Source organism: Rattus rattus, chromosome 1 (assembly GCF_011064425.1).
Source record: "Rattus rattus isolate New Zealand chromosome 1, Rrattus_CSIRO_v1, whole genome shotgun sequence".
NCBI classification, from domain to species: Eukaryota; Metazoa; Chordata; class Mammalia; order Rodentia; family Muridae; genus Rattus; species Rattus rattus.
Genome location: NC_046154.1, coordinates 11,574,063 through 11,596,626, shown reverse-complemented (window position 1 = coordinate 11,596,626; position 22,564 = coordinate 11,574,063). Strand labels below are relative to the sequence as shown.

General features: G+C 44.0%; 1 protein-coding gene across 1 annotated transcript in view; it reads right to left on the bottom strand.

The window, feature by feature from the left end:
* Positions 1-22,564, bottom strand: part of Kif1b (kinesin family member 1B) — a 130,739-nt gene that overhangs the window by 2,967 nt on the left and 105,208 nt on the right. The window contains exons 35-45 of the mRNA XM_032894543.1: positions 22,246-22,354; positions 20,400-20,466; positions 17,999-18,083; positions 17,237-17,342; positions 11,462-11,576; positions 10,258-10,391; positions 9,235-9,296; positions 5,727-5,872; positions 5,310-5,549; positions 3,265-3,336; positions 1,268-1,389 (exon numbers count right to left, since the gene is read on the bottom strand). Of these exons, the coding sequence (XP_032750434.1) occupies positions 1,268-1,389; positions 3,265-3,336; positions 5,310-5,549; positions 5,727-5,872; positions 9,235-9,296; positions 10,258-10,391; positions 11,462-11,576; positions 17,237-17,342; positions 17,999-18,083; positions 20,400-20,466; positions 22,246-22,354 (1,258 nt within the window). The remainder of the gene's footprint in view (positions 1-1,267; positions 1,390-3,264; positions 3,337-5,309; positions 5,550-5,726; positions 5,873-9,234; positions 9,297-10,257; positions 10,392-11,461; positions 11,577-17,236; positions 17,343-17,998; positions 18,084-20,399; positions 20,467-22,245; positions 22,355-22,564) is intronic.

Below are 22,564 nucleotides of genomic sequence, written 5' to 3'. Positions count from 1 at the left end.
TCTTCAGATACACTAGGAGAGGGCATGGGATCTCTTTACAGATGGTTGTGAGCCACCATGTGGTTGCTGGGAATTGAACACAGGACCTCTGGAAGAGTAGTCGGGTGTTCTTAACCGCTGAGCCATCTCTCCAGCCCCATCTTTCTTATTCTAACGGCCTATTTCGCATTAGTTACTATTTCTTGTCCATGCATGCGGAAGCCAGAGGTGGACACTAGATGCCGTCCTGTCATTCTGCACTTCATGTTTAAAGTGTTTACCTTTTGTGTAGTATCTGTTCTGTCTCTCTACCCTCCACTCCCCCTGATTCACCAGCACACATGCCCCTTCCAACTTCTCGTTAGTAACCCAGTGAGTTCAGTTAGTGTTGTCTATAGTCACACAGGCGTGGGGCCATATCCTAGAGCACGGGCAACCTACCAGTGGCCAGGCCACAGCTCCTGAGCTAGGATTGGGCCCTGTGAGCCCCACCCCTAGCCACAGGCCAGCTTCATCTTATGCAGATCTCAGGCAGGTGCCCACAGCTGCCATGGCTCGTGAATGCAGTGGCTACTCCACATCCAGAAGACAGCATCCCACAGCGCTCCTCCCATCCCCCGCTGTATGGGTCTTTGTTGTTGTTGTTTTGAGATAGGGTTTCTCTGTGTATCCCTAGGTGTCTTGGTGCTCACTCTGTAGACCATGCTGGTCTCAAGCTCAGAGATCTGCCTGCTTCTGCCTCCCCAGTGTGCGCCACCAATGCTTGGCTCACCCCCACCTCCCTCCACCCCCAAGCTCTTGAATTCCTTCTGTTCCCTCTCCTGTGATGTCCTCTGAGCCTTGGGGATGTTTTTGAGACAGAAACTCTCACTGAACCTGGATCTCAGAATTTAGCTAGACTAGTTGGCCAGCAAGCCCCAGGGTCCACCCGTGTCTGCCCCCTCGGCACTGGGATGGCAGGCATGGTCCACTGCAGATGCTTTTTATGTGGTTCCCCTGCTTGCATGGCAAGCTTCACCACCCGAGCCTCTCCCTGGTCCTCCCTGCTTTCTCATTTCCTGAATTGGGATGCATCTTACATTGGAGTGGTGTTTTTAAGCTTTTGCTTTCTTAGTAACTCATATAACAATTTCATACAGCTAGTAACATCCTAAATTTAATAAAATTAAATGAAAAAAGTACGCACACATTTTAGAGTTGTCCACTGTAGGACAGTGATGCCTGCTGAGCCCAGAACTATAGAAAAGCTGGGCCTGTTTACCTGTCTCTGTGAAATCGGAGTACTTACTTCTGATCCATAGAGCTGCTCCTGGAGTCCACCAGGGAGGGGCATGTGGAGGAGGGCGTGAGGGTGGAACTGCTGAAACTGGACACTGAGGGGTCGCGTCCAATCGGAGAGATGTCAGACAACTACAACAAGGACGGCACCAATGAGGTTCAGCAGCAGAACAATGGAGTGCATAATCCCCAGGGTCCACCTGTCTCTGCCCCCTCAGCACTGGGATCACAGGCGTGGTCCACTGCAGATGCTTTTTACATGGGCACTGGGGATCTGAACTCAGGATCAAGTGCTTGCATGACAAGCACCTCCCCTCTGCCCCTGCCATAGAGCAGTGAGTTGTGTAAGACAACTAGTGCCTTGGTTTTATAAGACTGATTCAGTCATTAAAGAAAAACTACACACGGGGTTGGGGATTTGGCTCAGTGGTAGAGTGCTTGCCTAAAGGAAAAGGCCCTGGGTTCGGTCCCCAGCTCGAAAAAAAATTAAAAAAAAAAAAAAAAAAAAAAAAAAAAGAAAACTACACACAATCATTACTGTTCGCAGGCAATGCAACAAAGCCTTGTTCTGTCTCCAGAGTGAGGAAAAAGAGGAGGAGGAGATAAAGGAGAGGGAGGAAAGGAATGAGAAACTTTATGTGTCTCTAATTCTCCTTGCTATTAAATACTCTGCGCATAAACGCCAAACACCTATAGCACATGTGCATTGCTCTAAGCACCTATAGCACATGTGCATTGCCCTAAGCACCTACAGCACACATGCATTGTCCCAAGCACCTACAGCACACGTTGTCCCAAGCACCTACAGCACACATGCATTGTCCCAAGGACCTACAGCACATGTGCATTGTCCCAAGGACCTACAGCACATGTGCATTGTCCCAAGCACCTACAGCACATGTGCATTGTCCCAAGGACCTACAGCACACGTGCATTGTTCTAAGCACATGACAAGGTCCTGTACTCATGGAGCAGACATTAACGAAGAAGACAGACATTCAAAACGTGCCAGATCGTCAGGCCCATGTCAGTACTCAGGAGGCAGAGGCAAGCAGATCTCTGTGAGGTCAAGATGCTACTATACCAAGTCTCTGAGAAGCCAGAGATACCTGGTTAGGACATGTCTTAAAAAAACAAACAAACAAACAAATAAATAAAATAAAATAAAAAGTACTAGATATTAGGGCCAGAAATATGTCTCAGTGGTCAAGAGAACTGGCTGCTCTTACAGAGGACCTGGGTTTGAGTCCCAGCACCCACAGAGTATTTCACAACTATCTGTGACTTCAGTTCCTGGGGATCCAACATCCTTTTCTGACCTCCACAGGTACCAGGTACAAACATGATGCACAGAGCTACATGCATGCAAAATACCCATACACATAAAATTAAAATATAAAAAGGAAAAACAAACTTTGCAGGGGGTCACTGGCCTGCTGTGTGTGCTAAAGAAGCCTACTCCCAAGAAGGCAGTGCTGGAGCAGAAACCGGAAGTGAGGAGGGAGCGGGACAGGGGAACATCTAGAGAAGGAAGGTATGGGAAGTGCAAAGAGACTCAGGCAGGCAACAGCTGGGAAGGTTGAAGGGAAAGCCAAAGGGTCAAGCTGATGAAGGCCATGAAGGACACACGAATATCTCAAGAGCTATCAATCTTTGCCCAATGCTCTAAGCTTGATGTCACCGATAGCTTCATGTTTCTGTTCCACACAGAAGCAGAGTACTTGCCAACATCACAAGCTCTTCTGAGGGACTCAAAAACAAAAACAATAAAACTAATATATCCTATCATGGTGACCCTATGCATCCTAGAAGGGGTCTACTGACTTCAGAAGTCAGTGTTCTAACAAAATCAGAAGCCATGCCAGAGCATAACATTACACGCCTTCAGACACAGACATAGTCGGCACCCATCTCAACCACTAAAAGCAGCAAAAGTTGAGACCGGACAGCAGGGAAGGAAAGGGTCAACACCACAACAATGAAAAGCCATCACCTCGGTACACTCACCTTACAGTCACTGATGCTGCCATGTACCTGGCTGAATTCTCGGTTGAAAGTGTGGGTGAGAAGCTGCAGGCACTGAGAATGAGAGAAAGACAGTCAGTTAAGGCTGAACATAAAACTCCAATGGCCAAATGAAGTCCTGTATAGGAGGAGAACCAACATGCCCTACACCTATGCTAGCTTAGAGTAACTAATGTGTTGAGGAAAGTTAGCGTGTGTCTAGTTAATGCAATAAAAAGCAAATGGATTTCAACAACCATCCTTAATACAACCAAAGCAAATTACTACAGACATAGCTTAGAAGTATGTAAGAGGGGTTGGGATTTAGCTCAGTGGTAGAGCTTGCCTAGCAAGCTCAAGGCCCTAGGATCGGTCCTCAGCTCGCCAAAAGAAAAAAAAAAAAAAAAAGCCTAATACCAGAAGTGCGTAAGAGGGCTGGAGAGACGGCTCAGCGGTTAAGAGCACTGACTGTTCTTGACTGTTCTTCCAGAGGTCCTGAGTTCAATTCTCAGCAACCACATGGTGGCTCACAATCATCTGTAATGAGATCTGATGCCCTCTTCCTGTGTCTGAAGATAATGACAGTGTGCTCATATACATAAAATAGATTAAAAAATATTAAAAAATATTAACATATATATATATTTAAAAGAAGTGCTTGGGAGTGGAACATTAGAGAAGCAGAGGCAGGCAGATCTCTGTGAGTTCAAGACTAGTCTGGTCTACATAGCAAGTTTCAGGACACTAAGGGCTACATAATGGAGAAACCCTGTCTTAAAAAAAAAGTGTTTCGGAATATAACAAGAAGAACTAGGCATGGCAGTATACATCTCTAATTCCAGCACTCCGCACAGCCAGGAACTGGTTGCTACAAATTCAAGGTCACCTTGACCTAGACAATAAGTTTCAAGTCAGCCATGGCAATACAGGAAGACTGTGTGTGTGTCTCAGAAAACCCAAAAGATTGGATATCTCTCTAATTCTCAATTCAGTAAAAGACATGTGTTGGGAATGTAGCTTAGTGGCAGAGTGCATCTGGCATACATGAGGACCTAAGTTTAATTCCCCACACTAGAAAGCCAAAACTAAAACCATGAACCCTTCTGGTTGGATACACTTTCCTAAACACACTAGAAGACAAGACACACAAAGAACCCCTCTCAGTTTTCTATTTTATCTGTTGCCAACTACAGGCAACTGCAAGCCCAGGAGTTACCCCCCTTTAAAGAGGCTTCGTTGTTTCTGATGAATCAGTATAACAAGGAGCTCTGCTCTCTCTCTCTCTCTCTCTCTCTCTCTCTCTCTCTCTCTCTCTCTGTTTCACAAAGCTATCCCTTTCATTTCTGCTAAAGACAACTCTTTTTTTTTTTTAAGATTTATTTATTATTTGTAAGTACACTGTAGTTGTTTTCATTCAGACACAGGAAGAGGGCATCAGATCTCATTACAGGCGGTTGTGAGCCACCATGTGGTTGCTGGGAATTGAACTCAGGACCTCTGGAAGAGCAGTCAGTGCTCTCAACCACTGAGCCATCTCTCCAGCCCAAGACAACTCTTATTGTTGACAACTTCATGCATTTTTGGCAGTACTTAAGGTCAAACTTATGGCCTTGCACATGCTGGGCAAAAGTACTCTACCACTGAGCTATATACTATTCGTCCTCCTAAAGAAGTTTTAATCTTATTTAAAGTACACAGGAACAAACAAATACCACTTGAAATATTTACATCATTCCCAGGACCCACTGGGAAGTGTTGGCTGCCCACATAGGATCCACTCCATTTCCTGTCCCTCTCCCACATGAATTCCCTAAGCTTCTGGATACCCCTAATATGTGTTTCCAAGGCCAGCTCACAATACCAACTCTATAGGACACAGCACGGTGAAAGGCTTGGGATCCTTCTTAAGCTCAGAGGCAAGGGCTGACCCTTACTATTCAGTATGAGTATTAGTGTCTTCAAAGAGAGCTGCTGAAATGACAGAGCAGAGTGAGGCTATCTCAGTGCTCTGCTGGTCAGGACTCTAAGCAAAACAGAAGGGTCCCCACCTTTGTAGCCAGTTCTTTCTCCCGGTCTACCAGGCTTTCAATGTCTGCTGAGTCGTAGCCACTGCTCTCGCTCGGTGTGATGGCGCTTTCAAAGGTGGTGGTTGAGATCTGAGAAGAGATGCTGGTCGAGGTGCTAAGGGTTCCACTGCTGAGGCTGGGGGACAGTGAGTCACTCATAGACTTGGGTATGCTGTCACCAAGTCTCTCCCGAAGCAGCAAGAAGTGGCGAGTTTTTTCCACCTGAGAATAGGAACATTATTTATCTAAGCTCATTAAGTGTTTTCATATGCAAATCAATATGCTCTCATCATCACAGGAAATCAAAGAGCTGAGGAGCCACGCAGAGGAGGCAGGGGTAGGACTGGGTGGTTGCTGTCCTGCCTGAGTCCTTGACTGGGCCCAGTCTACCCTTGATACCTCATGCAGCAGCTCCAGCTTCTCCAGCTCCCACTGGTGTTCCAGGATGAGGCTGTCTCCACGAGGTCGCCAGCCTGCGAGGTTCTCCTCTCCCCGAACATACGCCACCGAGGTATCCAAGACTTTTCTCCTCCGCCTCTGCATGCCTGACAGAGGAGAAACCACGTTTTCTGTTTTTTAATCCCCAGAGAAGAATCTAATACCAATTTAAGTCAAAACAAATTACTCTTGCACATTTTTAAATGGCAAACTAAATTTGGCCTTAAAATCTGTGCGCTTTTATTGATTATTAAGATTGATCAGGAATGATGGTGGCACAGAAGAGGCAGAAGCAGGTAAACCTGTGAGTCTGAGGCTCACATGGTCTAAACAACAAGTTCCACACTAGTCTGGGGTACATAATGAGAACAGAAAGAAAGCAAGGACAGAGTGGCTCGTGCCTTTAATCCCAGAACTTGAAAGGCAGAGGCAGGTGGATCTCTGAGTTTGAGGCCAGCCTGGTCTACTACAAAGCGAGTTCCAGGACAGCCAGGGCTATACAGAGAAACCCTGACTCAAAAACCATAAAAGAAAACAGTGTTTCCTTTCATTTGAAATGCTGGGCCGGGACTAGGGCCTGTGTAAACTAAACAAACGCTTTACTGTGATTAACCTGTGTCTCAGCCATAAGCATGGATTCCTGGTAATTCCCTGGTAAGGCCGATGTTGCTCAACAGTATGAGGTCAACAAATGATCTGTGCTAAGGCGGGACAGTAAGCAGCTGTAAGGTTTTCTGGACAGTTGGGCTCCATGGCTCAGAACCTGTGATCCTAAGACTTGGAAGGCAGGGGCTGCGGTAAGTTGTGGGCTTGAACAAAATCCTGTCTCAAGAAATGCTTGCGGGGGTGGGGATTTAGCTCAGTGGTAGAGCGCTTGCCTAGCAAGCGCAAGGCCCTGGGTTCGGTCCCCAGCTCCAAAAAAAAAAAAAAAGAAAAAAGAAAAAAGAAAAAAAAAGAAATGCTTGCTTTCTTATTTATTTATTCATTTATTTATTTATATAAGTATTTTTTTTTAAGATTTATTTAGTTTATGTATGTGAACACACTACTGCCATCTTCAGACACACCAGAAGAGGGCATCGGATCCCATTACAGATGGTTATGAGCCACCATGTGGTTGCTGGGATTGAACTCAGGACCTCTGGAAGAGCAGTCAGCACTCTTAACCACTGAGCCATCTCTCCAGTCCAAGAAATGCTTTCTAAGACAAAGATATCTTTTGGTTTTTGAGACAGGGTTTCTTTGTGTGTCTGTGTGTCTGTCCTGAAACCTGCTCTGTAGACCAGGCTGGCCTCAAACTCACAGAGATCCACCTGCCTCTGTCTTCTGAGTGCTGGGACTGAAGGTGTGAGCCACCATGCCCCACTAAGCCAAGTTATTCTAATTCTCTCAACAAGTTTATATTTCACAGCCTAGTGTATCTTGTTGGAAACCATTTTTATAACCATATTATATATCATAAGTCAAATAGTGTATCTTACTACCACCACCACTACAAAATTGGCTTGTAAAATACTAAAAAAGATTTTCTTCCTCCCACCATGAATGAAACTCCAACCTTTTTTAGTAATACTCCAGAAGAATATGGTGTGGTGTCAGGAGCCATAATGGGACAAGCTAATAACTGGCAGGTGATCTTCCTGAGTTGTTCTGCTTCAGATTATTATATAATCTGCAACAGGTTCCCTCTTATAAAGCAAGTCCGTAGGAGAACTCATTTTAGGAAAGATTCCTGCTATTAAATTGCTTTTCCTGTTGTTATTAAACATATATATATTTATGTATATATATATGTATATATATATCAATCGTTAAGTAATAGCCCACCCCTCTGGAGCAGATCTCTGCAGATCTATGAAGGTGTACTGTCTCATAGTGATGCTACATAGAAAAATAGATGGCTTCTTAAGTCTTAATGATGATCCTGTAAGAATTCCTAAAATTATATCAGTGATTATTAAGCTTTTTTATAGTGGGACTGCTTTCAAGTCTCTTTCTGACAGACAAAACTGAGTGAGAACTCTGTCAGTCTCCCAAGTGTCACCAGTTAATTGCTTTTTAGATAGTAACCAGACTTTCTCCTACTCAGAGCACTTCCTAAGAGGTTGTAAAACAATTAACCAAAGGTCATAAAAGGGAACTAACAATTTATTATAGGTGCTAGGACAGAGATCAAAGTATTGACTGGGTTTGTCTATACAAAACTTCACTAATAACTTAGCTATGGTTTTAATCCTTCGGTGAACCTGTGGAGCTGTGACAGGTGATGGATGTTTAGCCAGATAATTACTCCTGATGGATATGTGTGCAAACATTCTCTGTTGTAAACTTCTATTTCAATTTATGATTTGATTTTTTTTTGTGTGTGAACTTGTGATGAACTTTATAATGTGATCATGTATTCTGAAAGATGTTTAAGTGCTGAGGATGAAGAGAAGAGTAAGGACTGAGCTGGAGAGGGACTGAGCTGAGGAGTCAGGACTGAGCAAAAGAGAACTGAGCTAATAAGGGTGCTAAGAAGAACTGAGCTGAATTGAGCTAAGGAGAAGTGAGCTAAAAAGATCTGGGCTGAGAAGAAATGCAGAGTGGAATAACATAGAGACTATAGGTAACTTAAAATATTAAGAGAGCAATGTGCAGAATGCAGAGGGAAAGAGGAAAATAGAAGCTGCAGAGAGCAGAAGGAGCAGGCAGGCTTCTCCTTACCATGGGACAGAACTGGTTCTTTCTTAATACAAGGCAGGCTTACTCTTATTAAAGTAACAAAGCTTTCTTCTTACAAACTTGGATTTAATTCATTTAGCATTAAAAAGGTAGAAGCTTTTTCCTTCTCTGTGTAATAAAGATTGGAGCTCATCTTTCATCCAGAATGAGTGAGTTCTTTCTGCACTGGTGCTTGGTCTTTTGCTCCATATGCATATGTAAGTATGGATGTGTGTGTAAGAATGTAATTGTGAGAATGCATGCAAGCTGAACCCAACTGGTAAGAGTAGAAATGTATAAATGCACATTCATATATTGGTATATGAACTTATGTGTGTTTATGTATATTTACTTGTCTATGTAAAAATTTATCCTTCTGCAATAGCTATTCTCTTCTCCTGGTTCAATAGAAGTTTACTGCTCCAAACTTCCCCCTAGCTGCTAAATGAGACGCATCTGGGCAAAAGGGAAAAGGCTCTAGCAATTTGTCCTTTACTTTATCTCCTGCTGTTTTAGGATGAGGTGCTAAGTGCCAGAGACTGCAGTTTCTGGACTCAGAGGAACACAGAAGGCAGGTCAGCTACAGTAGCATAGTAACTTAGACTTACATAAGTAAACTTTTTATTATTATACAGCAACCCTAAAGATCATGTAAAACCAAGCCTAACCCTCACTGACACTATTACCCCTCCACTGCCTCAAGAAGAACCAACAAGAAAGACGACCTCTGCCAGGGCTGGCCCCTGGCAGTGTAGAAAGAGCTTACCTGGGCTCCCAGTATCTGCCATTTTGCATAAGCTAAGCTCGTAGATTCCAGTTACTCGGTTGCTATTTGAAAATAAAGTAGAACAACTGATGAGTTTGTTGTAGCACAAAATGGGGGAAACCTAGGTTTGTTTTCTTAAGAAAGAGCATGTCTTTTCAATGGCTACAATTCCACACTTAGCTGCACACTTTTTTAAATTTTATTTATGTGCTGTGTGTGTGTGTGTGTGTGTGTGTGTGTGTGTGTGTGTGTGTGTGTGTGTCTGCATGCATAGGTTGAAGGTCAGCTTGGGGAGTCAGTTTTCTGGTGCCATCATGTGGGTGCTGCCACTCAGGTTGATGGCCAGCCCCTTCACCCCTGGGCCATCTCTCTGGTCCTAGTTAAGACACTGATTATTTTTTTTTATCATTAACTGTTGTTTGCTTATTTACTTTATTTCTCATAGGAGATGCCTATTTTCAGTTTTATATTTTGACCACTGTTATTTCAATATGATGAATAGAACAGAATATACTTAGGAAATTTGCAACATAAATGAGAAAACTAAGACATAAGAGAAGACAGAAAAATGTCTGAGTGGAAGGAAAGGAGTAACAACATTGAATTGCATTATAGTAATTCTTATTTTATCCATTAAGCTGAGGGGTGGTGATATTCAAGTACCCAGGCTAGATATTCTCAGATGTCTATTTTTGAGTGCCTTAAATATGTACAACAAATCTTACAGAGAAGAAACTCTTAATGGCAATCTATTAAAAATATGAGTAACAGAGACAATTAGTCCTCACTAACCTGCTTTGGAAGTATTTACACAGAACACTCCTTTCCTTCATAAACTCACGCACTCACTAACATTGTATTAAATGCTACCATGCAAGTCATCTCAGCTCAGGTGATTGTCAGTTACTCTAATGGTTTATAGATGATAAACTAACTTGCAACAGAAGCTGGGGGTGCCTAAGGCCTGCTGTTTCTGTTGGACTAGGCAAAGAACTGAAAAGTAAGCTTGTTTCAAAGACTTACGAGTCTGGTGACTTTGAGTAGCCACTACCAAAGAGGTTTCTCAGAGAACGTGGTGGTGAGATCTTGGCATCTCGGGAATAGAAGACCATGCACACATCCTTAGTGATGACGGCTGGCTGGATGCAATGATCCAACTGCAGACAGACAAGATAAAGTGCTACGTGATACAGGCAGAGCAGCGGTGCTGAAAGGCTGTCCAGCAGCAAATTTGCTAAGCTGGTTCCAACTGTGGAGATAGGTAGGTTTCTGCTTCAACAAATAATAATACAAAGTCAGGTGCATTCATGATAAATGTATATTTTCTTTTGAGGGAAAATCCTATCATTGCACACTATTTAACAATGAAAAAGCCAGGCATGGTGGCACATGCTTTGAATCCCAGCACTCGGGAGGCAGAGGCAGGTGGATCTCTATGAGTTCAAGGCCAGCCTGATCTACAAAGAGAGTTTCAGGACAGCCAGGACTACACAGAGAAACCCTGTCTTAAAGAACAAAACAAAACAAAACAAAACAAAGAAAGGAAGAAAGAAAGAAAGAAAGAAAGAGCGAGCAAGCAGGAAGAGAAGAGAAGGAGGAGGAAGAAAAGGGTAAGGAGGAAGAAGAAGAAGAAAAGAAAAAGTGGAGGAGGAGGAAGAGGAGGAAGGGGAGGAGGAGGAGAGAAGGAGGAGGAAGAAGAAAAGGAGCAGGAGAAGAAGAAATCGAGACAGAGAAGCTCATGTGAGGATGGACACAGGGCCATATGTGACAGCACAGAAGTTAGAACGTGGCTCAGATCAGGCATGATGGCTCATGCCTGTCACCCCAGCCAGCATCTGGGAAGGAGAAACAGGAGCAACAACTCATCCTCAGCTACACAGTAAGTTGGAGCGAGCCTTGGACACACGAGGCTCAAAGAAATAAAAACGGAAGAACTCAGGCTTGTCCTAAGACCTGGAACAACACGAAACAACCAGAAAAACATGGTAGGAAACTGTCTTAACTAGTGATTGGGTTCCTGAAGCTTAAATGATTAAAACAGTTGTGCTCTTTTGACTAAACAGAGCCCTGGAAGAGATCTAAAACAATTAGAATAGTTAGCAAAGTGAAATCAAATAAACAGTTTAAGGATACGGAGGGGGGAGGGATGAAAAGTAGGTTGGAGTTTTGCTGACTGCTCCCTGTCACTGCTTACGTCTCAGGCCAGCCGAATTGATGGATCCCTTACCTCCAGATAAGCAGATAAGGTCATGTAGATCTTTTCTCCATAGGGTGTCACTCGGTTCAGAAGGAGGGAGTTATGTAGGGAGCTGTCCCATACAGCCTCAAAGCGGTAGAAGGTCCTGAGGTCAGAAAGACAATGTGTCAACCCAAAGTAGCCAACGGTAGCAGAGAGATTGCTACTGGTGGGGTCCTAAGGAACCCTGTGCCAATCACTGCCATTCTCTGCTTATCTCACTCTAACAGAGGCAGGCGCCATCCATTGGGACACTTAGCTGCGTGCTTCATCCCTGCTTGGAGATAAAGCTTTTGCCTGCTCACATGTCCACTGCAGTCCCAACTCGGGCGGAGACAGGAGGACTGCTGAGCCTGAGACTAGTTTGTCTACTTTCCAGTCTGTTCTACCAAGTTCCAGACTATCCGGGGCATAGCACAAGACTTTCTCAAACAAATCCAGCCTCCCCTCAACATGAGCTATGAGAGCATTCAAAAGAAACAGGAAGGATAAAGACAGAATCTGAAGAAGTAGTTCAAGTGAGCCATTCTGTCTGTTTTAATAACAAACAAGGACTCAGCAGACATGGTGCTTCACACCTTTAGTCCCAGGACGTAGAGGCAGTAGGATCTCTGAGTCCCAGGGCAACCAAGACTACACAGAGAAATCCTGTCTAAAAAAGCAAAACCAAACCAAACCAAAACCAACCAAACAAACAGAAAAAGCAAGGACTCAGTAACAGGTAGGTTTCGGTTCCCATATGACAGCTCTGCAGACTCTAAGAGACGCTTAAATACCTGGGATGCTTGAAGGTAGGAATAGGCAGAATCTAATTATGAAAATCATTATTTCAGCGAATAAACCCAAGTTGATCTATTAATAGTAGAGACGAATTTTACAACATTAAGGTAGTTTTTATCATTCATTCCATCTAAATGTATCTGAAAATCAACCGTATAGTTAAGAAATAATCATAAGCTAGATTTAGCAGACTGGTTTAAGATCTTCAAGTTTTAGTTTTTCCTACTGGCAATATGACAGACAGGTGGCACTGATGGGGCTTCAGATCAATTCCAAGGCCTGTATCATTTCTTCTTAGAACTCTGACACCTTATGGGGGAGATGCCTCTTGTCGACCCAACCCCCTCACAACACTAGCTCTTAGAAAGAACAGAACTCCCCCTCACGGAAAGACTGTTTACCGTACACTACTCCCTGCCAACCACGTTCTTCCTTAATCCTTTCCAAATGCTGACCTCACTAGTTCTGCTTTTTAGATTTCCAATGACAATTAACAAGCATATCTTCGATCTGAGCACACCCATGCATCTTCCTCCAGAAATCACGAGCAGGGAAAACTCGGAAAGTGACTCCCCTGAGCGCAGCTCATGTTCCCAGTGCCCAGATTTGAGGTGCGGCCACGCCCACCTGCAGCTGTCCCACTCAGGCCTTTTCTGGAATGTGACTGTCGCTCAACGTCAAGTTTTGAGGCAATGAGTGTGGGACAGGACAATCCTCTATACAGACTCAGAAGGCATACAGCAACAGTTAATGAGACAGACACCACGTGACCCAGTACAACAGAAATGCCAGACAAGGAAAGCCTTTTTCATGGCATAGAGATTCCACAGAACACCTTTATGTACTCAAAATCTTGTTTAAAGTAAAACCTTTATCTCAATTTAGTTTAAGAAATTCTAATAATGGAAAATGTCTTTCATACAGCACAGGCTAGCCTCATACACAGAGGTCTGCCTGCCTCTACCTCCTCAGTGCCCTGCTACCAAGCATGGTGACACCAACTTACTTATGGTTACACTTGATGCTGTGTGTGTGTGTGTGTGTGTGTGTGGAGGGGGACTACTCTCCAGCCAGCTGAGGTGGAATGAGCCTCCCTAAATGCCTTTCACATGCTTTTAACCTTGATACTCTGCAAACAGCGGCCAGAGGATCCTGTGAGTTGAAGGCCAACCTGGTCTATACAGTGAGACTGTCTTTAAGGAAAACTGACTAACTAACAACATTTCTTTTTGCAGACTCAACTCCCAAAGAGAAAATCTGCTCTCCATGAAGTAGGCACAGAGCAAAACAAAGTAAGTGGGATCTGCAGCAAACTTCAAGCTTAGAGAGATTTGGGTTAGAGCGAGGGAGAAGGGAAGAGAGAATGTCAGAGAACACAGCCTGAGATTTCATATGAAATGCAAAATATTCTATTTTAGAATGTAGAAAAGAACACCTGGGGTGTTGAAAATTTAGTAAGTGGAATGATACAATAATTTAGAGCACTGAGTCATTCAGGAGGTTATGTATGAAACTGTATACACATTCATCAGAACCAATGGCACCAGGGCATTCCTAGGTTGCACAATAAGGTCTTGCTCTGTTCTAGGTAAAGCCTAGGTTTACACAGGAAAGAAAGCAGTGAATTAGAACAGGAACTGAGGCAACATAAGACATAAAGCGTTCTGGGAAACTAGAATCTCTATGTGCAAAAAAGCAAACAGAAAGTACCTAGGAATATCCTTATCAAGAAAGAGCCTGCAAAAACAGAAAATGCTTTCGTTAGTCCAGCAACCAAAAGACAGACAGAAAGAAAAACAAATATATATGGAGAAATAGAAACACACAGAGAAAAATATCCTTTAAAAAGGCAAAATATGCTAAGAAGCAAACTGAATTCTGGTGGACAAACAATGAACAGAGAATTCTGGGACACAATCTGATAAGGGACTTATAGTGACATCGATCCTTCTCCCAAGACTTTGACTAAGAAAAACAATGGACTGGGCATGGTGGTGCATGCCTTTAACCCTAGCACTCAGGAGGCAGAGGCAGGAGGGTGTCTGTGAGTTCTGAGCCAGTCCAGTCTACAAAGCAAGTTTCAGGACAGCCAGGGAAGTTATAGAGAGAAACCCTGTTTCAAAAAACCAAAAATTTTAAAAAAGAAAAGATAAAAGATGGACTACAAAGGAATATGGAGACCACATCTGTAACGACCCACCCCCAAGTTTGACTTAGTACTGGATATGGTAAGAAACTGCTGTAGAGCTAAAGAAAACCAAGGCCTGGTTAACAGAAGTGCGGGTGTGAGGAGAACGGGAACAGGATCTTGCCAACGACTCTGCACTACTAACATGTTAGAGAAGCCCTCTGAGGCACAGAGTACAGCAGCCAATGTGCAGATCTATGCATTCATTTCAACACTAGCCCTTAGATAGCCTCAACTCGCTATATTAACCTGTGAGCCTGTCATGGTGCACACTGCGTTAACTTGGCAGGACCAAGAATCCTCTCAGAGACCAATCTGCAGGCGTGTGTAGGAGGCTTGTCTAGGCCAGGGGAACTGAGGCGGAAAGAGGCTCCCTAACAAGACCTGTGCATTCCATGGCTGCAGTCCAGACTCAGCACACAGAACCAAGTGAGCTGCACCAGTGCTCACCGCTCTCTGCTCCTTGGCTGCAGATGCAGCGAGACCGGCTGCCTCAGGCTCCGGCTGCCTTAGCATGATGGACGGCCTATATTCTGGAGTGGTGATAAACCTCACCTTCCTTGAGTAGCTTTGCCAGGTACTTCACTGCAACAAGACAAGTGACTTCCAAAGCACAGAGGCGTCCCATACACCTGGAGAACTAATTTTAAAAGCCGAGTGGCTTGCTTAGGAGTTCCTAGTATATATCTGTTCTTAGACATTGTTTTAAATGTATATAAACATTGTTCCTGCGTGGAGGTAAGTGCACCACATGTGTGCTCGGTGTCAGAGGAATTCAGAAGAGGATACTGGGACGGAAGTTCTGAGTTGAGCTATGGGTCTGGGAACTGAGTCTGGGTCCTCTTGACGAACAGCCAGTGCTCTTAACTACAGAGCCATTTCTCCAGCCTTCTTAAGTCTTTCTATGCCAACTGTATTTATTATTATAATCATTTACATTTAAACAATCAAACATCAATCAAATATAAAGGCAAAAAGAACTTTCTGTGAAAACCAATTTAAATGATTTTTCCAATATGAAAAGTTGAATTGTTTAATAGTCGTTGAATTTAGGTGAGATTTTTTTTCTTTTAAGACAGAATTTCACTCTGTGGCCCACAACAGCTTCTGGCTTTTAACCCTTTAACCCTCTTCCTTTCGGCTTCCTGTTCTTGTTACATACACTAGGAGCATGGTTTATAAGAAAGACGTCAGCCTTCCAACAAATGACCCCACAATTAAAGGGCTGGAGAGATGGCTCAGTGGTTAAGAGCACTGACTGCTCTTCCAGAGGTCATGAGTTCAATTCCCAGCAACCACATGGTGGCTCACAACCATCTGTAATGAGGTCTGATGCCCTCATCTGGTGTGTCTGAAGACAGTGACAGGTGTACTCATATACAAATAAACAAATCTTTTGGAAAAAAAAAAAGAAAGAAAAGACGACTTATTGCAAGAATTGATAATGAGTACACTCAAAACTTCAATTAATACAAAAATGCTGAGCGGGAGAGATAAGCCGGCAGATGAGGACCCAAGTGTACTTCCCAGGGCTCACACGGTTGATGGAGAGAACTGACTCCAGCAAGGTGTCCTTTGACTTCCATATGTACACCCCTTCACACATACACACAAAGTAAAATGTATATATATTTCTCTTACACATACATGCTAAATAAAATGTATATATATATATTATATATATATAGTTCAAGGTGTCTATCTTTCATTATTCTCAACTTCAGCCAACTGATTTGAAGCCGAATTCACTTCAGATAGCACCCGACCTGTTACTGGGCTCAGGTCAGAGGACCTGTCAAGGGTATTTCAGTGTACACAGGCCCAGCATAGTCAGGGGTTCAACCCAACACCATCTACTTAGCAGCTGAAGGAAACAGTGACGAATGCCATCTGAACATTGGCAAGAGAGAGTCATGAGGTGTCTCTGCTGACTTCAGAGACACAGTGTTATTTATGGTCTGCCCAGGAAGAGACGATGGTACCTCTCCCCAGACACAACACCCACTTATTCTCCTCCTCCTCCTCCTCCTCCTCCTCCTCACAGGCCCTGCCAACTCTCCTTGCATGCAGAAAAGCAAGCATGTTTGTTTGTTTGCTTTTCCTTCTCCTATACAAAACTGCAATAGAAGGAAAAAGTTAGTCCTGGCCCAAACCTATTCATTCTGTTTCTGCCTCCTGTCTTACTCCCACCCTTTTCCCAACACACACACGAGCAAGTTCTCCAGGGTCTAAAGCAGCACAGAGGACTGCTAAGGCAGTGTCCTCCGTCCATACTGGACACGCATGGGCTCCTGGCTACCAGCTTTCTGGTTCTCCAAGACAATAACCTAACCTAGAGTGGGAATTAGAGGCTGTTCTAAGTCACAAGATGGGATGCTGGGAATGGAATTTGGGTCTTCTACAAGAGCAGTAAGTACTTTTAACTACTGAGTCATTTTTCCAGCTCTGAAAACAGAATTTGTTTATTTATATTTTTGGTTGTGAGCCTAGCCTTTAACGGATGGCTGAGGCATCTCTCCAGCCCAGAATTTGTTTATTTAAAGATACAATCTCTCTATGGAGTCCGTAGTCCTGGCTGCCCTGCAGCTTCCTATGTAGACGAAGTCAGCCTTGAACTCAGAGACCCTCCAATCTCTGCCTCCCAAAGGTGGATTTAAGGGGTACAGCACCACAGCAGATCTTTGAAGTGAAAAGGAAATTGCTGTCTTCGTTTGCACCAGGGGTCACCGCAAACAGGGAATCTGGTGTGAGTCCATCAGACAGCAGCAGCTGACACTTGTGTGGCACGGAGTACCTACCTGCTGGAGCTGTGAGAAGACTTGAGGGACTTAGCAGAGATGATGTTTAGGGAAAGGATAGCATCAACTGCAGCTTCATCCACCTCAGGTTTATTCCTAATCCGACCTAAAAGAAGGGATAAAGAAACCAGAAGGTGAGCACCTTAAAAAATAAGATATAACTTTGTTAAATCAAAAGGTCTGGTGGCACAGGCTTATCATTTTAACTACTTAGCAGAAAGACCACAAGTTCAAGGCCAGCCTGGACAGCTTAGGGACATACTATCTTAAAAAAAAAAAAAAAAAAAGAGAGAGTAAGAGGGAGCAGCTTAGTGGTAGAACATGTGTAAGACCCCGGTTCAATCATCAGTACTACGTCTTAGTGGAAGGGCATTTGACTAGCATGCCTACATATATATTCCCCCCCCCTCAATTGAACCCAGGACCTTGCATGTACTAGATAATCATTCTTCTCCTAAGCCACACCCAGCACTCGAGAGCTTCAAACCTGTAGGGCAGCGGTGACACACACCTTTAGTCCGAGCACTGGGAGGCAGAGGCAGGCAGATCTCTGAGTTCGAGGCCAGCCTGGTCTACAGAGGGAGTTCCGGGACAGGCAGGACTACATGGAGAAACCCTGTCTTGAGCCTCCTCCCCCCACCAAGAAAGAAAGAGAGCCTCAAACTCAAGGGGTCTACTTTCTTCACCTTGTGGTCTCCAGTTCTGCACACCTCCCCTGCACTCAGCAGAGTGATGACATCTCCCTCAGCTGACTGTACTCACCTACCACCAGCTCACGGACATCTTTCCAGTGGAGCTCACTGCCCTTCTCATGGATAATAGTCACTGTGATCCGTCGCTGGATGCCCTGGGCAACGGATCAAAATTACAATTTAGAAGAATGTATTAGAAATGAACAAACCATCTGCTGATCTGGTTTTAAGAGACGCCTTGTAGTTTCACCCCTGTAATCACAGGATGAAGCTTGAGGCCAGATGAATTCACACATCCTGGGAAAGAGAGAGAGAGAGAGGTGGAGGTGGGGCTGGGACAGACAGACAGAGACACACACAAAGGTGGGGAAGGCAGAAACAGATTGAGACCCTGTAATAGGGAGATGGAGCTTGCTGCAACATGGATACCTGGACAAGAAGTAGTTTTGAGCATTGGCTCAATTTTTTTTTTTAAAAGACTGGATTTTGCTATGTAGCTCAAACTGGTCAGGAATTACTAAGAAGCTAAGACCGCCATTGAATTCATCATTCTGCTCTGCATCCTGAATGCTGGGATTATAAAAGTGTAGTGACACACTAGGCTTTGGATATTATTTTACCAAATGAGTAGTGTACATTTAAAAAGCGTGGTTTTAATCTATTCAGACTTTCACCATCAACCTCATGAAAACCTTCTTGCGATACTCGGTGGCACATGCCTGTAATCCGAGTACTTAGAAGACTGAGGCAGGAGGATCTCTTAAATTCAAGGACCTGGGCCACACATCAAGACTCTATTACAAAAATACAGTGTCAAGGACATTGCTCAGTGGTAGAGTACTTGCCTAATACAAAAAGGGGTTCAGATTTAATGACCTATACAGCCAAAACCAAAACAAGACCAGAAAAAGCAAGTCAACAAACCCCCATTGCGGGGGCTGGAGAGATGGCTCAGTGGTTAAGAGCACTGACTGCTCTTCCAGAGGTCCTGAGTTCAATTCCCAGCAACCACATAATGGCTCACAATCATCTGTAATGAGAGCTGGTGCTGGCTTCTGGCCTGCAGGCATACACACAGGCAGAACACTGCGTACGTAATATATAAATACATTTAAAAAAACAACCATTGCCAGGTTATGGTGGCTCGGAGCTGCTAAGCCAATGATCAGAGGCTGAGGCGAGAGCACAAGAGTCACACCAGGATGGATGCCAGGTGGAAGGGCAGAGTAAAAATCTGTCTCAAATGAATTAATACAAAACTGAAAGACTGACATTGAGACACAACCATGAACCATATAGAATATTGTATGAGAGCAGCACAAAGGGTAGTGATTGACCTTCATCGTTTCCATACATTGATACACTGTGTTCTGACCATAGCTATGTACACTGCCTCTCTCCCACTCTTCCTAATGCTCCCACCTTGTCACCTTCCTAGCTTCACCAACCACACAGTTAATGCGGAACAGTGTTTGGTAAGGGCCGTGTGCAGGGCCTTGGACGACTTACCCGTGTCTATATCCATAAAGGAGAGAGGCTTTTGTAGTAATCACCAACTAATAGTAACTCTGTCAAGGATGAAGTCTTAGAGGGCCTCCCCCAGACCGTTTCTCACAAGAGCTATTCTAAAATATATTTATACATATTGTATTTTTGCTTAATAAAATAATTTGAAGTGGGAAGATCTATTTCTTTGAAGTGGGAATACAAACCTTTAATCCAGATTTTTTTGTTGTTATTTTTGAGACAGGGTTTCTTTGTGTAGCCTTGGCTATCCTGGAACTAGCTCTGTAGGTCAGGCAGGTCCCTAACTAACAGAGACCGGCCTGCCTCTGCCTCTGAAATGCTGGGTTAAAGGCACAAGCCACCACCAGCCAGCTATTCCAGACCTTTAGAGGCGGGAAGACCTGTCCATATCTGGGCCATACATTCTATAGAAGGTCACAGAAGAAGGACGCCTTGTTCTCTGCCTGCTTGTTCTTGCCCTTCCTAGCAAGTCCATTCCTTCACAGGCATTACAGTTTACATCTTGTGGACTCCAGCGTATGCTGAGGACAAGCTGAGACATTCAGTTTTGTGCATGGAGCAACTACTGGATTATTGGACTAGCTGCATGCAAGTTATTCTAGTAAATCATCACCCCTTTTGTGTGTGTGTGTGTGTGTGTGTGTGTGTGTGTGTGTGTGTGTGTGTATGTGTGTGTGTAGGGTGAGGAGAGAGAGAGAGGGAAAAGAGAGAGGGAAAGGAGAGAGAGAGAGAAAGAGAGAGATTGATTCTAAGTTGTTACTCCACAAAACTCTAATACAAATAGAAACAGTATTTGATGTTTTGTATTCAATTCTTCAATTCCCAGGTATTTTTTTTACCCTGATTTTAAAAAAAGAGACAAAACAAAAATGTCTTCCCACATCCCCTCTCCAAATAGAGATGAAAAACTGAGAAATCTATTGTTCTGTCTCAGACGTCAATACCTGGTGCAGCAAAAATGTCCCCTGGCAGGGCAAGCCTGCTGTATGGTCAACCACAGCTGGAATATACCTATAAAAATAAAAACACAGAAGACAGAAGTTAGGATTGCTTCACCTGCCAAGTCGTCCTAGGTTGTAGCCAAGGGGAATCTGTTCTATGCTCTGCTCCATGTCTGGCCCGGTGCGGCACGTCATCACAGAGCCACCTGCACGGATCTGTCTCAGCGTCCCTGCCTGACTGGAGTGTGGAAAGATGGTGACTTCTCTGTTCCATCTCTGTCCACTGCATAATAATTCGGTAAATAATGAATAACTGTCACAGCACTGAGTGGAATAAGAAATAGGTAATTTCCAGTTCTAACTCTAAAGCTACAGAAGGCAATTACTTTAGTAGAAACCACACTTAACAACTTCTTCATAATGGAAGCTACGATAACATTGCAGATCTGCCTGTGGAAAGTCACCTTCTTCAGACGACTGTCAACTGAGCAGCTACAGAGCTCTATTTGACACAGGGTCCTAAGCAGAGCAGACACTAACGGTTAATGGTGCTGATCATCACTGATGGTGTCTCACTGCAGCATACACAGGAACACTGCAGTACAGTTACTCCCTAACGAGGGCTAACTGATGTACAACCTGGGCTAATGGTACCTGCTTGGCTGTTTCAGGAGTAGATTCTCTTTCTTGTGTTTTGCACAAGGCATTTCAGATACAACGATAAGCAATGATTGCATTCATTATTTACTCTAACACAGCTCATGGACCCTGGTAATTTAGGAGAGTGGCTCTTTTTCAGGGGTATCTCTGGTCAACATGACTGGAGAGTTTTACACAGGTACAGGCCAAAGGTACTACACAATTTCCTACAATGTCGTGGTGGTCTCAAATAGTGGCAAGGTGGAAAATTTTATTCATGGATTAATTTTTATAAAATAAAACAAAATTTTAATCCACTGACCTCATTGAGATTAGTATTCTAATTTCAAAATATTGCATTATTTATTCATTTGTGTGTGTGCATGTGTGTGTGGTGTGTGCTTGTGTGTGCATGTGTGTGTGTGTTTGTGTGTGTGTGTGTGTGTGCATGTGTGTGTGTACATGTGTGTGTGTGTGTATGTGTGTGTGTGAGTGTGTGTGTGTGCCTGTGAGTGTGTGTGTGTGTGTGTGTGCCTGTGTGTGTGTGTGTGTGTGTGTGCTTGTGAGTGTGTGTGTCGTGTGTGTGTGTGTGTGTCGTGCGAGTGTGTGTGTGTGTGTGTGTGTTCGTGTGTGTGTGTGTGCTTGTGTGTGCATGTGTGTGTGTGCTATGTGTGTGTGTGTGTGTGTGTGTGTATGTGTGTGTGTGTGTGTGTGTGTGTGTGTGTGTGTGCTTATGTGTGTGTGTGTGTGTGTGTGTGTGTGTGTGTGTGTGTGTGTGTGCTCACGACACTACATGGCACATGTGTGGAGGGAGAAGGACAAGTGAAGTTCTCCCTTCCACCGTGTATGTCCCAGGGATCAAATCGGACCGCCAGACTTGGCAGCAGGTGCCCAGATCCGCTGCCCCCTCTCCTCAGCCCCCAGTGACCTCCGTGGGAACCTGAGGCATGTCCTGTGCACCAATCCTAACAGAACCACCACAGTGGAGTCTTCCCTCACAACCAAGGGCACGGGCACCCACCATATTGCTGTTGCTAATCAACCCTACCAGGTGGCCTCTGGCAACGCCTCATCGGAGAGAAGTATAGCAAGGCACCAATTCAATCCTGAAGAGGAACTTGACAAGACAAGGATGCAGGAACCCAAGCAGGCTCAGCGCTCTATCTCTAATCTGAACACTTGATTGAAATGTATTCAAAATTGGACTTACTCTCCAGTAGGCTCCAGTTCACTGATCTCAAACCAAACCAGAAGGTCGTACTTGCTCATGCTTTGCCCAAGGCTGGTTTTGTTCATGGTGTTTAACTTAGTAGCTGGAACTTTAAAAACATTTTATAACAAGTCAAAAATCTATTCCTGGTTTACTCAGCAAAAATATAAGCATCTTTAATGTCAATCTCTGAGAGGAGAAAGTTGAACTAAGTGTGTCAGGGTCTAAATCAGAGCACTAAGGTCCTCTGTCTCAAAACACTGTTTCTAAACATGAGAAAACAGGCTTTTATATAAAATAAATGTGCTTTACAGATCAC